Raw genomic sequence first — 16,130 nt, 5'->3', positions numbered from 1 at the left:
TGTAATTTAACTGGCTATTTTATTGGTAATTTAAAAGGTTAGTATTAATTACATCAATTTAGGGGGAAGATGATTTTTTTCTTTTTTGAAAATTATGTATACCAGGCTATTAGTATGAAAGGCAAGGAAAGCCTTACAACTTTTAACCTTCTGATTGGTAGACGTTTTTACTTGAGAAAGATAAAGCTTTCAAAATGACATCTCTGAGAAATGAGGTTAAAATTGGTATATAGTTTCCTACATACAGTATCTAAACACACAAAGAGCAGCTTTTGGAATTAGCTTATTATGTCATTTACAACACCTATTTAATAGTATAAATTTAGAATTAAGGAATTAGAGTTTGGTATAATTTCAATCTACTCTGTAGTTCATATATTTAAACTGGACATCTTTTCAGTCTTTAACAGGTATATACCCTTTTTATATCAATGCTGGTCTTAACTTGGATTTGGAAATAAATGTTTTCTACCTCTAAAAGTCAATTAAAATTCAGTAATCAAAGTAGCTGTATACTAACTTTAATTACTATGCACTGTTAGTATATTTGAATAGTCATATCACTATACTCAACATTGTATGGGGGTGTTTTCAATCCTAAATACATGCACTAAAAAATCTTATACATGCAAATGTGTTCTATTAGTATTTTAAGAAAAAATCTTTTGACCACTCCACTTGAAAACAACAAAAAGAATGAAAATGAATAATTCACTAAAAACCAGTAAACATAAAAAAAGATATTCCACTTTACTAATAAGCAAACGTATGCAAATTAAAACAAGATTTATGTTTCATCTTTTAAGGAGGAAAAGATGCATCAACAATAGTAAAATTGGTATTTAGTTTACTTATAGGAGGAAATTATCCTCACACAATTGCAGGACTAAAACTGATATAATCTTATTGGAGGGAAATTTAATAGGTATCGAAGTTTAAAATGTATATACCCTTCCACCAAGCAATTTTACTGGTGAGAAATTATCCTCAGGAGGTAATAGTCCAAGTTCACTAACATACAATATACTGTAATACAAGAATACTTCATTTTATTGCGCTTTGCTGTACTATACTTCACAAATACTGTGGTTTTTGTATATTGAACGCTGGTAGCAACCCTGCATTATCAGATGATGGTTAGCATTATTTTAGCAATGAAACATTTTAAATTTAGGTATGTACATTTTTTAAGACATAATACTATTTCACAGTTAACGTACTACAGTACAGTGTAAACATAACTTTTATATGCACCGGAAAACCAAAAAATTCGTGTGACTTGCTTTATTGTGGTATGCGCTTTATTGTGGTATGCACTTTATTGTAGTGGTCTGGAACTGAATCCACAATATCTCCAAGGTACGCCTGTAATGAAAAAGAAGAAATCTGTCTAAATGTTCATTCAGATGAATCTTTTAAACTAGTTATGGTATACATGAAGGCTTTAAAAAGAATATAAATATCAAAGATCCTTTTCTACTTGAGTGAAATAAGTAGATTACAGGCAACCATACATGGTATGATGACATCACTGTTGAGAAAATAAAAACAGTATGTTGTAGTATAAATTCAGAAGAAAATAAGAAAAGTTAAGAAAAACAAGATGTTAAAAATAGTAGCCAATTTACTTTTAACTTTATTTTTAAAAATGTTAAATTTATTTATTTTTTGGAGGTAGAAAGACTCTGCAGAAAGCAATCACACAGGACACCAGTCAGTCAGTTTGAATATATGAGAAAAAACTGGGGCAAGGTAAACTTCACATGACTATAAAAGAGCAATTTTTTTCTTGGCCTGAAGAGGGGTAAATTATGTCTTATGTACATCCTTATACCCTTCAACATATCACCCCAATCAAAGTGTATATACTCAAATGCCTACTGTACCTCCGAGGATATCATTACCGACAAGTTATTACCACTCTAGGATCCTAATATTTCAAAGCAAACAGCACTTAATCTTAGTTTCAACTGTTACCTGTGTATTTAGGCTATTTCAAGTTTAAAACATTCCATTTAAAAATTCCTTCCCTTTTAGAAAATCCTCATGGAACCACTGGAAATTTTCAACAGATAGTGACAACTATTCCCTGCTTTAAATACAGACTGGAGAAATCAAACACAAAGTAGAAATATGATAATCCTGTGGCACTTCAATTTCATCCCAGTATCTGAACAACAAAAAATTGTAACTAAGTTCACAGGAGCTTTCTTTTATCTTAACATGAGTTACCAGGGTGTATACATAAGAAGCTGTGAACAACAGAAGCTCTATATGATATCCAGATACACAGCTGTTGAGAAACAGTCTTTACAATGCCAATCAAAGAGCAAAACATCTGGTTAGTTTTCAAACTAAATGAGCTTCTCTGCCCTCCGTGATAACTGCCAAGCAATAGGCCCTTTATGTCTTTCCCATTCATTACTGACTGATGCAGTAGTTCTCAACATTTTCACTAATTCTATGATCATTCCATTTTTTTCCCCCAATCTTTCAAATATATCTGTCCACTTGCTCACAGATAAAATTAGCAAGTTGATGGCACACAAGTTTCCTTTTAGCTCTTAATTTTTAAAAAATGTTATGGAGGGACTTCCCTGGCAGTCCAGTGGTTGGGACTACACATTTCCACTGTAGGAGGCGCGGGTTTGATCCCTGGTCAGAGAACTAAGATCTGGGGAGCGCACCCATCCCCCCACCAAAAAAGCTATGGAATTTTATTTTCTAATTTTAGTATTTTTTCTAGCGGAATGTTTTTCAAAACATTTAAACAAATCTTATAATAGGTGACCTGGTATCAACATGCTACTTAGACATTCCTAGAATAAATTAAAGTTTATTTTAAATTAAGTTTAAATGAAAACTTTCATATTACTGAGTAAATTTCTGAGGATCCCAAATTAAAGAAATCATTCAAAATGTGATACAGTCTAGTGTTTATTTTATGTTATGGCAGGTACACTTGAATTTCAAAAATTTAAAACATATAAAAAGTGGTTAGGGACTAACATTTGTATCAACAGTTGATAAATGTCTAAGATTGTTTATTATACAGCAGGGTTCAATGGTAGTGCTAATGCCAACAGGGCACCATGAAAATTAGTCTAAAAATTATCATTAGGCTTTATACAAGCAACAACATTTGCTGCTGTTTTAGAATTTTGGGACACAGCCTGCTTCTAATGCTAAGCAGTCCTTTAACATTTTTAATGTTATACAGTGTTATAGTAATTAGTTTGGCAAATGTTTCAAAATAAAGTAGAAATGTATTCATAACATCACAGAAATGCACATCCAGTTTTGTTTTCAATAAGAACCATAATAGGTACAGGTCAGAACTCTTCCCTATATGAAATAATTTACACACAGATGAATGCTATAATATCACTATCTAAAATAATCACTAAATACAATTCTTTTTCAGAAATAAACAAGCAAAGGTTTTTTTTTCATATCAAATATCAAAAACATAGAGAATACATGTTTTTCAAACAAATGATACTCTAAAATTATTGAAATAATTTCAGTGAATGTGCAACCTAAATCAACCAAGTATACTGAAGTACAACGATATTAAGAAATCAATGATCAGAAAACACAACTGTATGAAAGAAATTTATAATCCACAAAACTGTTTTTCAGGCCTTAAGGTAAAATAGTTCCACAGTTTACAGGTAAAACCGAGGCAACAAAAATGCGTGCTTGTCTTCAATAAGTAGATATTTTATGCAGAAGATGTAACACTTTGCTTGTAGACAGCATGGTATGCATTTCTCAGCAAGACATAAGGAAAACAAGATTCCAAAAGATCCATTGTCAGGAATGGGGATTCCTGCACAATCTGAAAAATTCCGAAAATGCATCAATTCAACTTATTTATAATAGGAACATTTACTGACAACTAGTAAAGCACAATTTTATATTGCCGTTATTGGGAACAGACATAAATTTTCCTTTCACTTTAAAATCTGAAATGTGAATGTGCCACAGTGTATGCTATCAAAACATTTTAAATCACTACTTTTCAATTAAATCAATAAATCAACAGGAAATACTGAGCACTTGCACTGCCCTCAACAATATATCACATTTAAAATCTGGTCCATATCATCAAGTCTAACTGGAACCCAACATTAAGCTAAAAAACCAAATCAAACATGAGACCATCTATGATTAAGTGGAAAGCTGTTAAGTTCCAGAGAGTTCAAAAGAGAAGAAAAATTAACATAGGCCAAAGTAATCAAGCAAGTCTATCTGAAAAAAGATTCTAGCTTCGAGGTATGCTGAATCATTATTAGGATAGACACAGACCTCTGCAGATAAAGGAAATTATTCTAAGTGAGGAAAGAATCACATGGTAGAAACAAGCACAGGTGGCTTCATGGCAGTAAAGAGAAGGAACTGACGAGGCACAGAAAATTACAGGAAATGTTATTAGATGGGTGGGATGAAGTCAAAAAACAGAAAATTCAGAAAAGAGTTCAAACTGATACACTAGGAAAATACAAAACCTGAGTGTTTCCCAATAGGTTGAAAAACTATTCATAAAAGAATACTCGGGGGCTTCTCTGGTGGCGCAGTGGTTGGGAGTCCACCTGCCGATGCAGGGGACACAGGTTCGTGCCTCGGTCCGGGAAGATCCCACATGCCGCGGGGCGGCTGGGCCCGTGAGCCATGGCCGCTGGGCCTGCGCGTCCAGAGCCTGTGCTCCGCGACGGGAGAGGCCCGCGTATCGCAAAAAAAAAAAAAAAAAAAAAGAATACTCTATATGTAATGGTGATCTTTTATTCTATTGTTTTCTGATGCGATTACCATATGGTAAAGTACAAGTGATATCAGTCTATTTAGCAATTATTAGAAAGTGTGTGGCTTGGGTGGAGTGAATATAAATGGTCAAAAAAAATACATCACTGTTATAAAGCAGAAACTAACACACCATTGTAAAGCAATTATACTCCAATAAAGGCATTTAAAAAAAATACATCAGCTCTTATTACAATTTAATGACTAAAATATCAAGAAAAGACTATCAGGAATGACTGGAACTTTTTTGTTGTTAGCAAAAATTAAAATAAGACTTACCATATCTAGCAGTAAATAAACAGATTCTCTATTTCTTGTTGTTGTTTTATCTGTCTCCTGGCCAATTTTCAGTAGACTGGAGGACGCAAGCTTAAAAGTGTACATACATTTTAAATAAATAAGTTTTTTAAAATAAAATGTTCACCACTTATTTTCAGTATGCTTCAACTTGCAATACATTTCAATCATAAGGTGAGCTTAGGTTCTTTACATTCAAGCAACAATTTAAGAGCTATCAAGGTATAAACAGATACAAAGATAATAAATGTAATCAAATATTCTTATTGGTCTTTAAAACTGATATTTTTCAGAATAAGTCTTTTTTAAAAAAAACGATTTAAGTTGCTTTTTCTCTTACCAGTAACTATATTAACTATATTTCTTAATTCCCAAATAAGAAGAAAATTTCACATTGAGTTCGAGTTAACAGGACCACAATGAGATTAAGACATTAAGTCTTAAATAAAGGAAATAAAGAAAATGAAAAGAAAAATTTTAACTCTTAATACTGTTCTCTTTGAAATAGATGTTATTTTGTCCTCAAGTTAGTTTGCTACTACATTTACTTTAAAAATAAAAAAAATATTTTTAAAAAGCTAATAGGATTTATAACTTAAAAAGAAGCAAAAATTCTAGTGTTCTTTATACCACACTGCATCTTTCTTTTAATTAAAATATGAAAAAGGTAAGTTGATAAAGGGAAGGAAGAGCTACACTACCATAGAAAGTAAAAGCTATACTTCATGAGGCTAGAGTTAGCACTACTACCCTCTTTTGGCAGTGAACAGTATTCTGACTTTTGAGTTTGTTTCCATTAACAGTCTTTCTCCAAATAAATGGAAATAAGTAAAATACATCCTTTTAGAGGGATACATTCATCCTTTGCCTCAATTTTCCTTTGTTTTGTTTTTTCCTCTTTCAAACTCTAGGCAAAATTCTAGGGCAGTCCAAACATCAGCTTAGAAAAAAAAAAGTCACATTGCAGAGCTGTAGAAATGAGAGACTTCTAAGTAAAAGGAAAAAATGCTAAACTAACTGTTCCTTGATTTCAATGCCCTATCATTACCTATTCCTTATTCCAAAAATAAATAAATAAATAAATAAATTAAGAGAATTTACTTTGTTACACTTCATAGTTACGATTTTTAATTTTCTCTAAAAATTGTCATGAGTTTTGTTTGATTATACACACCGCCAGAAATTCTTTAAGCCGATCTTCAATGCTTCCCTTGTGAATTGTAAACAAAGCTGCAGCGATCTGGTTGATGGCTTTGGCCAAGCAGTGTATGTTGTTGCAGTGCCCTGAGAAAGCACAAATATGGTTTGTGGTTTCTGTGTGACCCCCAAATATCAAATCTTTAATGACTTCATAATCTACATAAATAGTGCCATGATTAAAAACAGAGCTGAAACATAACCTGCCTTGCTTACTCTCCCTTCACTTTCATGAGAACTAGTGCTTTTAAGAACAGTGTAGAAGAGAACAACAAATAATTATATCTGTATTAAACAGGCACATTTTCAAAAACCCCTAAAAGAAACCATATATCAGTTTTATATTGTCTTGGAAACTTAAAAAGTAAGTGCTAAGCTGCTTTACAAACATTTCCTCATTCAATCCTTAAAATAATCCTAAGAGTTGGATACTCCCTTCACCATCCCCTGCCACACACATTCAGGCACCCACAGGTTCACATATACACATTTCATATGTGTATACGAAACTGGGGCTTAGAAAAAGAAAAACTGACTATTCAAGGTTATACAACTAGTAAGCGGCAGAACTTAACCCACTTTTTATTATAAAAAAAATCAATTACTTGAAAAGTACCTACTATGTCAAAACTCATAACTTTTCCAGTGCCAAAACAATTTTAAACCACTATTACCTTCTATAGCAGGGCTATACTGAGACATCACATTACTGGCCAGTGTTGGCAAAGAAACTGCCACAAAGACCATGAGGAGGCAGGCAATTTTATATTCTTCTTCTGGACTTATGTTTTCTAAGGGATAAAAATTAAAAATAAAGTCAAGGTATTTCTGTCAAGATTAGTTGAGAGTTGATCATCTAAACCAGAAAAAGCGTATTTTAATTTTTGTGTATTTTACTGAGTCTCTATAGAACTGATTACAATTTTGTTACAAGAAATACAGAATGAATAGAAATAAAACACATTACTATTGGCTATTATCAAGTCCTTAGGCATATTTCAAGGACCTGTAATAAAACAATAAAGCAAAAAAAAATTTTTTTTAACTGTAAGATTTAAAAATATTAGTCCTGTAACTAAATACAGTTTTAGTTACAGGACTAAAAATATGTTTAGAATAACTGGAATCCTAAAATTTCCTAATTGAAAACTAATAATAAATTACTTTATAGGAAAATTCTATGTTTCAGTATAGAAAATTATGTCATAACTTACTCTGCAAAATCATCCAAAAAACTCTTGTTTTTTTTCTAAAATAGATATAAGTGAAATGTACTATTAAAAAGAGATAAATGTGGAAAGTAGACTGGATTTCTAACCTCTCCATTTTAGAAGACAGGAGAAACCAGTCATAAATGAATATAACTAGTATTGTCCTAAGGTTTTAAATATTTATTGTAAAATAATTTATCTAAAATATTTATTGTATCCATATACTAAAATTGTGGGTTATCTAGGTACTTAACTTATCGGGTACCTGGGAACTTCTAGTCACCTTACTATTTATCAGCACATATAACTAAGCATTGAACATAAGAAAAGAGCCAGAATATATTTAAAAAATCTGGCTGGTCATGACTATTCACAATAGCTAAAACATGGAAACAACCTAAATGTCCATCGACAGATAATGGATAAAGAAGATGTGGTACATATATACAATGGAATACTACTCAGCCATAAAAAAGAACGAAATAATGCCACTTGCAGCAACACGGATGTAACTAGAGATTATTAAACTAAGTGAAGTCAGTCAGGAAGAGAAAGACAAATACCTTATGATCTCACTTATATGTGGAATCTAAAATATGGCACAAATCAATCTATCCACAAAACAGAAATAGACTCACAGACATAGAAAACAGACTTCCGGTTGCCAAGGGGGAGGTGGGTGGGGAAGGGAAGGACTGGGAATGTGGGATTAAACTATAATGTAAACTATTATATACAGGATGGATGAACAAGGTCCTACTGTATAACACAGGGAACTATATTCAATGTCCTGTGATAAACCATATGGAAAAGAATATAAAAAAAAGAATCTCTGTATGTGTATAACTGAGTCACTTTGCTGTACAGCAGAGATTGGCACAACACTATAAATCAACTATATTTCAGGAAAAAAAAGTCTGGCTGATTATGTAAAATATAGCTGTGGCAAATCAAGTAATTATAGTAATTATCCATGTGACTATAATTAACATACTGCATGAATGATGAAACAAAAGTAATGTCAAATCAAAAAAGAACTGATGAACTCAGTCAAATACCATGTTACATTCAAGGAAGTAGGGGAAGGTATTTTAGTACCAGAAGCAGATGAAATGTTTTTACTTTGTAGAAAAATCTAGAAATATCTAGAGAATTCTGTGTACCACATTTCAAAGGGCTGATTTTAAAGTATTCTGAACATTTAATATTACATAATAATGCACAGACTCTTTATGGTAAGTAGCTCTAGTCCAATTAATACAGGACACCCTTTTCTACTTTTCTATACATTTTATTTATTTGTTTGTTTGGCTGCACAGCAGCTTGCGGGATCTTAGTTTCTCAAGCAGGGATTGAACCCTGTCCCTGGCAGTGAAACAGCTGAGTCCTAACCACTAGACTGCCAGGGAATTCCCAAGACACCCTTTTCTAGATAACAATGCTTCTGTCTATTAGACCATCTCCATCAGCATACAAATGCTATTATTTCCTCATCTGAAAAATATCCTTCTCTTGATTTTACTCTTGCCTCCTGCTACTATAATTTTACTTCTTTGCTCCCCTTTTTACAGTAAATCTCTGTGAGAGAGTTGTTTTATACTCATTATCTCTAATTTGTTTTCTCCTAAGCCCTCTTTAATGAGCCTTTTGCCTCTTAAGACTCCACCGACACTGCTCTTGTCACACGTATTAATTCTACAGAGCTGATCATTCCCTTTCCACTCTCCTCGAAGCGATTCTTTACTGGTTTTTCTTCTCCTTCACAGATCCTTCCTTCTCAAATTTCTCTTTTGGTAGTTCTTCCTCTTCTCCCTGAATTCTTAAACTTGAGAGTGTACCAGGACTCAGACTCTGATCCTCTTCATTTCTGCACACTAAATGGGCTTAATAACCTCATACAGTCTTATGACTTAAATATCTAATCTGTATGTACAACAAACAAAAAAAAACCTTGATATAAAGCAGGCAGTTGAACAAATAGATAAGTATCATACCTATACCTGTGTTGTCCTGGTTATTTACTAAGACTACTACATAATTACTACTGCATTTTACCTGATTTTTGTGAGGAAAGAGCTACCACCAAGGCAGGATCAATCTCACAAGGTAATCCAGCAGCTGATGACAATTCATATACATTCATTGCAACCTAAAAAATACAAGAATTATAGAGTAAGAAATATTCTAACAAATTTCTGAGAAATCTCACTTTAGTAAGAAAAGGTATAGTGTTTAAATTAGAGTCTGCCTACAAGAACACTAGAGAATTTCAGAAACTTGGCTGTAGAAGGAACTACAGCACAACTAACTACACTGAACAAGCTGATTTAGTATTTGTGTGTGTGCACTGCTGATTATAACTTGACACTACTAAGCCAAACAAAACTTGTATACTTTCTGTGGCAATTCCAACAGAATCATTCTAAAGCTATTATTTTTCTTGGAAGTATAAGTGTAAGGTCAAGATCAAACCAACAGATATGAAAAAAACAACAAAAGTGAATCAAAATTACTGGCCTTACGTTTTATGTCCATACTTGTTTAATTAAAAATTATAGTGGCATGGGTTTCCCTGGTGGTGCAGTGGTTGAGAGTCCGCCTGCCGGTGCAGGGGACACGGGTTCGTGCCCCGGTCTGGGAAGATCCCACATGCCGCGGAGCGGCTAGGCCCGTGAGCCATGGCCGCTGAGCCTGCGCGTCCAGAGCCTGTCCTCCGCAACGGGAGAGGCCACAACAGTGAGAAGCCCGCGTACCGCAAAAAAAAAAAAAAAAAAAAAAAAAATTATAGTGGCTCAATGGCTAATCATATTGTATCTATAAATACAGTAAATTACTTACTATAATAGATTTTTAAAGGAGTACTAATTTAAAACCTGATAAAGCAATTTCAAATGACTAATTTCTTTTGATATCACATATGGATTTTAAGGATACTCCGCTCAATAACTCAGTTAAAAACTACCTACCTGGGACTTCCCTGGCGGCACAGTGGTTAAGAATCCACCTGCCAATGCAGGGGATACAGCTTCGATCCCTGGTCTGGGAAGATCCCAAATGCCGCAGAGCAACTAAGCTGGTGCGCCACAACTACTGAAGCCCATGTGCCTAGAGCCTGTGCTCCACAACAAGAGAAGCCACTGCAATGAGAAGCTCGCGCAACGCAACAAACAGTAGCCCCTGCTCACCGCAATCAGAGAAAGCCCGCACACAGCAATGAAGACCCAACGCAGCCAAAACTTAAAAAAAACCAAAAAACTACCTACATAATTGGTTAGCCCTGATATTATTACAACAACAAAAGTTTACAATCTAGTATAAATTTAAGCGTAAAAACACAACTATAATACAGGGCAGAATATATTTAATTCTACAATGAACAAACAAAAGGTTCTCTGATAATACTAAAAAAAAAAGAAAGAAGAGATGAAATGATCACTTGGGGATCCAGCACTATTTCTTAGAAGATGGCAATTGAATCAGGCATTAAAAGATGAGCAGGATTTCAAAAGGCAAAAATAGAAGAAGCCAGTATTTTCAGGAAGAATAAATTAGAGAACAAAGTAGAAAATGTGAGAATGCACACAAGATTTGGTCATCTTACAGGACCCAATGGAAGAGAGGGATAGAGTAAGAAAGTGAAGAGAGAGAGAGAAGAATGGAACAAGTAATGGAAGATAAGCCACAAAAATAAATTTGAGACTTGAACGCCATACAAAAAGTTTAGAAATAACTTTTTCAAGTCAGAGCTTTTCAAAATATGCAAAACAGAAAATAATCTTTCCAAGAAACATTAAAGTTTAGAAAATATAGATATGATAGGTCACTTACTAGATGTGTAACCACTGGTAAATCTTTGCTGGGATTAAGTCAGTGGCTGTATTTCATGATCAATAAATTTACAAAACAAACAAAACCTGTGGACTCTGGTAAGGCTACCAACCTTCTTATATTTATTTGTTTAAAACAGGATACTATTTTTAAAAATTATAGCCTATAATTAACATCCTTTTATAAGACTTTTTAACATCAATTTTTAAAAACTGAAATTAGCTTTATTTAAAACAAAACAACTCTCATTTCACTGGCTTATCTTTTTCATTCTGCTTATGACCATGTATAAACAGCTATCAGTTTAAGGAAAAGGTGATTGATATTAACCCATTTTACATTGCTATAGGCGATCAAGGAAGACTGACTTTCAAAATGCCTATATAGTATTTTGGTGCTGAGCTCTCTAAGATGCATTTTCAAAGGCAAGCATGCTAACCCATCACTCTAAAATATAAACTTTATAGTAGCTTAGGATTTATTAAATTTTACTTCATATGTAAGTTAAATATGTCATTTTAGAAACTGTAAAATCCAAATAGAAGTTTTATTACCTTCATATCAGTTTCCCTTGGAATGTGATCCTTGAAATCTTCAATTGAACTGACAAGAAAAGGAATGTGGTAGGACAAGACCTAGGCAGGAAAACAAATTAAGAATGCAGAATTATTTTTAAAAAGCAACCTCTAACTTATGAGATATTACCATTCAATTATTTCTAGTTTGCATAAAAATTATTTTACTTTGTCTATTTTCAAGTGATTTTCTAAAGTACTACAATACACATAAATGGAATGTATTTGATGTCAAACCAAGTATAGTCAAAATGGAAAATGCTTTAATGAAGAAAAAGTTGAAAAAGTAGCACAATATTCAGGCAAGTTATAGCCCCTAAATTTCAATACCAAAACAAAAAATGAGTTTAAGTAACCATAATTTTTATATGCTTTATTTCATATAAACAATGAAAACTGGAATTTTAATTATATTACTGCCAACTATAAATTTTTAAAGTTACTTTTAAATTTCGGGGAAATTAAAAAGGATTATTTGGCTATAGGATATGTACTCATAATGGTTTCTTACATCTCTAAGTGCTTCTTGTGCCAATGATCGGAAGGATAAAATTACACCAATTATTGTCATCCTCTTCAAGACACTGTCAACAGCTAAATGTGAAGGAAAGGGAGAAAAGAAGAGAGTGAATTGGATTCTTTCTTAACCATGGAGAAAACTCTTAGTCATAAAATCCCCATGATAAAAGGAACAATTAAAAACAATTTGATTACAACCAGTGATTAAAGAGGCAAGGGTACTGAAAACTGATATTAAAATTAGGAAATTATAGTTTACTTCCAGTGGAGTACACTCTGTTCTTTAAAATGGTTTAGACGGTTCATCAGAATCCTGAAACAATCATGCAAGTAGCCACCTGTATAATCCTATCACATTAATGGTAGTGATAGGAGGAAGGAGAGAGAGACTAGGGGAAAAAGAAGAAGCTGATCAGAGTGGATCCTCAAAAATCAACTGGCGGGACTTCCCTGGTGGTCCAGGGGTAGAGAATCCACCTTCCAATGCAGGGGATGAGGGTTCAATCCTTGGTCGGGGAACTAAGATCCCACACACCTCCAGGCAACTAAGCCCATGCACCACAACTACTGAGCTCACACACCTCAATGAAAGAGCCCGCACGCCACAAACTACACAGCCCGCGTGCTCTGCAGACCACGTGCCACAACTACAGAGAAAAAAACCTGCACGCCACAACTAGAGAGAAGCCCACGCGACACAATGAGGAGCCAGTGCACCACAACGAAAGATGCTGCATGACTCAATGAAGATCCTGTGTGCCGCAAGTAAGACCCGACGCAGCCAAAAAAAAAAAAAAAAGAAAAAAAATCAACTGGCCCTGGAACTTCGAGATGCTAAATTAAGTTGTTGAGGTCTAGAGAGTCCAGAAACAAAAAATGACTATTGAGATCATAAGCAGTAAGACCAGGTTTCTGAAGACTATGAATGGATTTGATCACTTCTTACATTTTGGTTAGAGAACATTATTCTGAAATTTATTGCTATTATATTCAATATCAAAACTTGGTTAAATAAAATCAAGAGAGGTTAGAATCAGAAGGATCAATACCTTCGTATTTTAAAAAAACAAAATTTATTGAATTACTCCCCATATACAAGTCATTGTACTATATAATAAGAAACAAATATAAACAAAATAATAATCTAGACCTTAATAACAGTCTAAATGGACTGTCAAGAAAACTAAGAAAATATGATCCTATTTATATGAGAGAAGGTATATATGTATATACATATATATATACACACACACACATATTTGTATATATATAATAAATCTCTCAACAGATGTATAGAAAACTGTTAACTGTAGTTACACCTTTGAGAAGTAGGACTGGAGAGAATTTTGTTTTGACTTTCTATCTCCTGTGTGGTTTGTTTAAACCTTTACCATAAGCATCTTTTATTAATACACATGGAAAGGCATAATACAAGCCAAAATGTGATGAGAATTAAAAGTGTTAACAAAATCATGTAAGGCACAAACATGTTATAAATTCCACAGGAGCAAAGTCTTATTAATCTTTTTATCTATCTATAGCACTCAGCAGAGTGCTTAGGACCCACAAGACCAGAAGATGTTCAATAAAATGGGTATTCAAGAAATGAGACTAGAAAGTTGTTACTATCCAGATAAGGAGAGAAGAAACGAGGGTAAAAGAAAATATTTCTCTGAGAATATGTCATCCAATTTATGGGCATAAAGGAGGAGTGAGAACAAAAGGGCATTCCAGTCCAAAAACCAAGACAGCAAGCCCAGAAAAAAGAATGCAGAGAATAAGGTGAACAATCAGAAAATAAGTAGTGTGATATAATCATACACTTCCCAAAGGATGTTACCCAGAATTTAATGAAGTTTGCAAAGACTGTATCTATAACCTCCTCTTGAATATGCACAATAACAATGCATTAAAAGTTCTGAGAAACTTCACATTAAGAAATCTTGTTTAACATATTGCTTTAATAAATAAATGTGCTCAAGTCACATAGTCAGAAATTCCAAAAAACTAAAAGTTAATTTCAGATTGTCTCCCAATTCAGAGTTACTTTTCTTTTTTTTTTTTTTTTGGCCGCACCACGTGGCTTGCAAGATCTTATAGTTCCCCAACCAGGGATTGAATCCGGGCCATGGCAGTGAAAGTACCTAACTACTGGACCTCCAGGGAATTCCCCAGAGCTACTTTTAATAAATTATATTGCTTTCTCTTTTTTACGGTACTTAAAAGAATGTGTTTGTTGACTATGAAAATCAAACTGCTACAAAAGTAAATCAATTTCTGTATATGGGATAAAGGCAGCACAAAGGTAAAGAAGAGATCAGAGACAAAAGAGAGTATTCTGGAAAACAGTTCAACTCAAAGCGTAGCTTTCTCTATTCCCCTAAATAAGTCACTCTCAAGCAGATCTTTTCTTTTTCCAAATCACAAAAAAGATTTTGTTTCAAATCCACGAATAGAAGAGTTAAAGTAACAGTAACCATGCATTGAACATTGTAGTAGATTAGTTGCTTCTAACCAGATGACACAGTCAAAATGTTTTTTATTAGCATGAAATTAAGTAGGGTTAAGGCCAGCTGGGTGATCAAATGAGTATTTAAAAATTAAAGAAATGTGAAAAATAATAAAAATAATAATAAAGTAAAACATACTAGAACATATAAGTATATAGTATAACAATGAACAAAAGATTGCCAACAAACACATGAAAGGATGCTCAACATCACTAATCATTAGAGAAATGCAAATCAGAACTATAATGAAGTATCACCTCACACCAGTCAGAATGGCCATCATCAAAAAATCTACAAACAATAAATTATGGAGAGGGTGTGAAGAAAAGGGAACCCTCTTGCACTGCTGGTGGGAATGTAAATTGATACAGCCACTATGGAGAACAGTATGGAGGTTCCTTAAAAAACTAAAAATAGAACTACCATACACCCAGCGATCCCACTACTGGGCATATACCCTGAGAAAACCATAATTCAAAAAGAGTCATGTACCACAATGTTCATTGCAGCTCTATTTACAATAGCCAGGACATGGAAGCAACCTAAGTGTCCACTGACAGAAGAATGGATAAAGAAGATATGGCACATATACACAATGGAATATTACTCAGCCATAAAAAGAAACAAAATTGCGTTACTTGTAGTGAGGTGGATGGACCCAGAGTCTGTCAAACTGAGTGAAGTAAGTCAGAAAGAGAAAAACAAATACCGTATGGTAACACATATATATGGAATCTAAAAAAAAAGAAAAAAAATGGTTCTGAAGAACTTAGGGGCAGGACAGGAATAAAGACGCAGACGTAGAGAATGGACTCGAGGACATGGGGAGGGGAAAGGGTAAGCTGGGATGAAGTGAGAGAGTGGCATGGACATATATATACTACCAAATGTAAAACAGATAGCTAGTGGGAAGCAGCCACATAGCACAGGGAGATCAGTTCGGTGCTTTGTGACCACCTAGAGGGGTGGGATAGGGAGGGTGGGAAGGAGACGCAAAAGGGAGGGGATATGGGGATATATGTGTATGTATGTATAGCTGATTCACTTTGTTATAAAGCAGAAACTAACACACTATTGTAAAGCAATTATACTCCAATAAAGACGTTAAAAAAAAACAATGAACAAAAGAGATCAGACAGGGATTTAAAAAATAATATCCTACTAAGATTTTTTTTTAAATTTTTTATTTT

At 33.7% G+C, this 16,130-nt stretch overlaps 1 protein-coding gene across 4 annotated transcripts in view; it reads right to left on the bottom strand.

The window, feature by feature from the left end:
* Window positions 1-2,924: 2,924 nt before the first annotated feature.
* The window catches only part of NCKAP1 (NCK associated protein 1), a gene marked incomplete at its 5' end in the record, with an annotated part of 96,165 nt that continues 82,959 nt past the window's right edge, over window positions 2,925-16,130 (bottom strand). For all 4 annotated transcript variants that reach the window (XM_079710828.1, XM_079710830.1, XM_079710827.1 and 1 more), the window contains 7 exons: window positions 2,925-3,841; window positions 5,083-5,172; window positions 6,275-6,384; window positions 6,972-7,088; window positions 9,564-9,657; window positions 11,891-11,971; window positions 12,423-12,505. In XM_079710828.1, the coding sequence (XP_079566954.1) occupies window positions 3,725-3,841; window positions 5,083-5,172; window positions 6,275-6,384; window positions 6,972-7,088; window positions 9,564-9,657; window positions 11,891-11,971; window positions 12,423-12,505 (692 nt within the window). In that variant the 3' untranslated portion in view covers window positions 2,925-3,724. The remainder of the gene's footprint in view (window positions 3,842-5,082; window positions 5,173-6,274; window positions 6,385-6,971; window positions 7,089-9,563; window positions 9,658-11,890; window positions 11,972-12,422; window positions 12,506-16,130) is intronic.

Source organism: Hyperoodon ampullatus (assembly GCF_949752795.1).
Source record: "Hyperoodon ampullatus genome assembly, chromosome: 8".
In the NCBI taxonomy this organism is placed as follows: Eukaryota; Metazoa; Chordata; class Mammalia; order Artiodactyla; family Ziphiidae; genus Hyperoodon; species Hyperoodon ampullatus.
The sequence above is the reverse complement of the archived record's forward strand: the minus strand, read 5'-3'. Positions and strand labels throughout refer to the sequence as shown.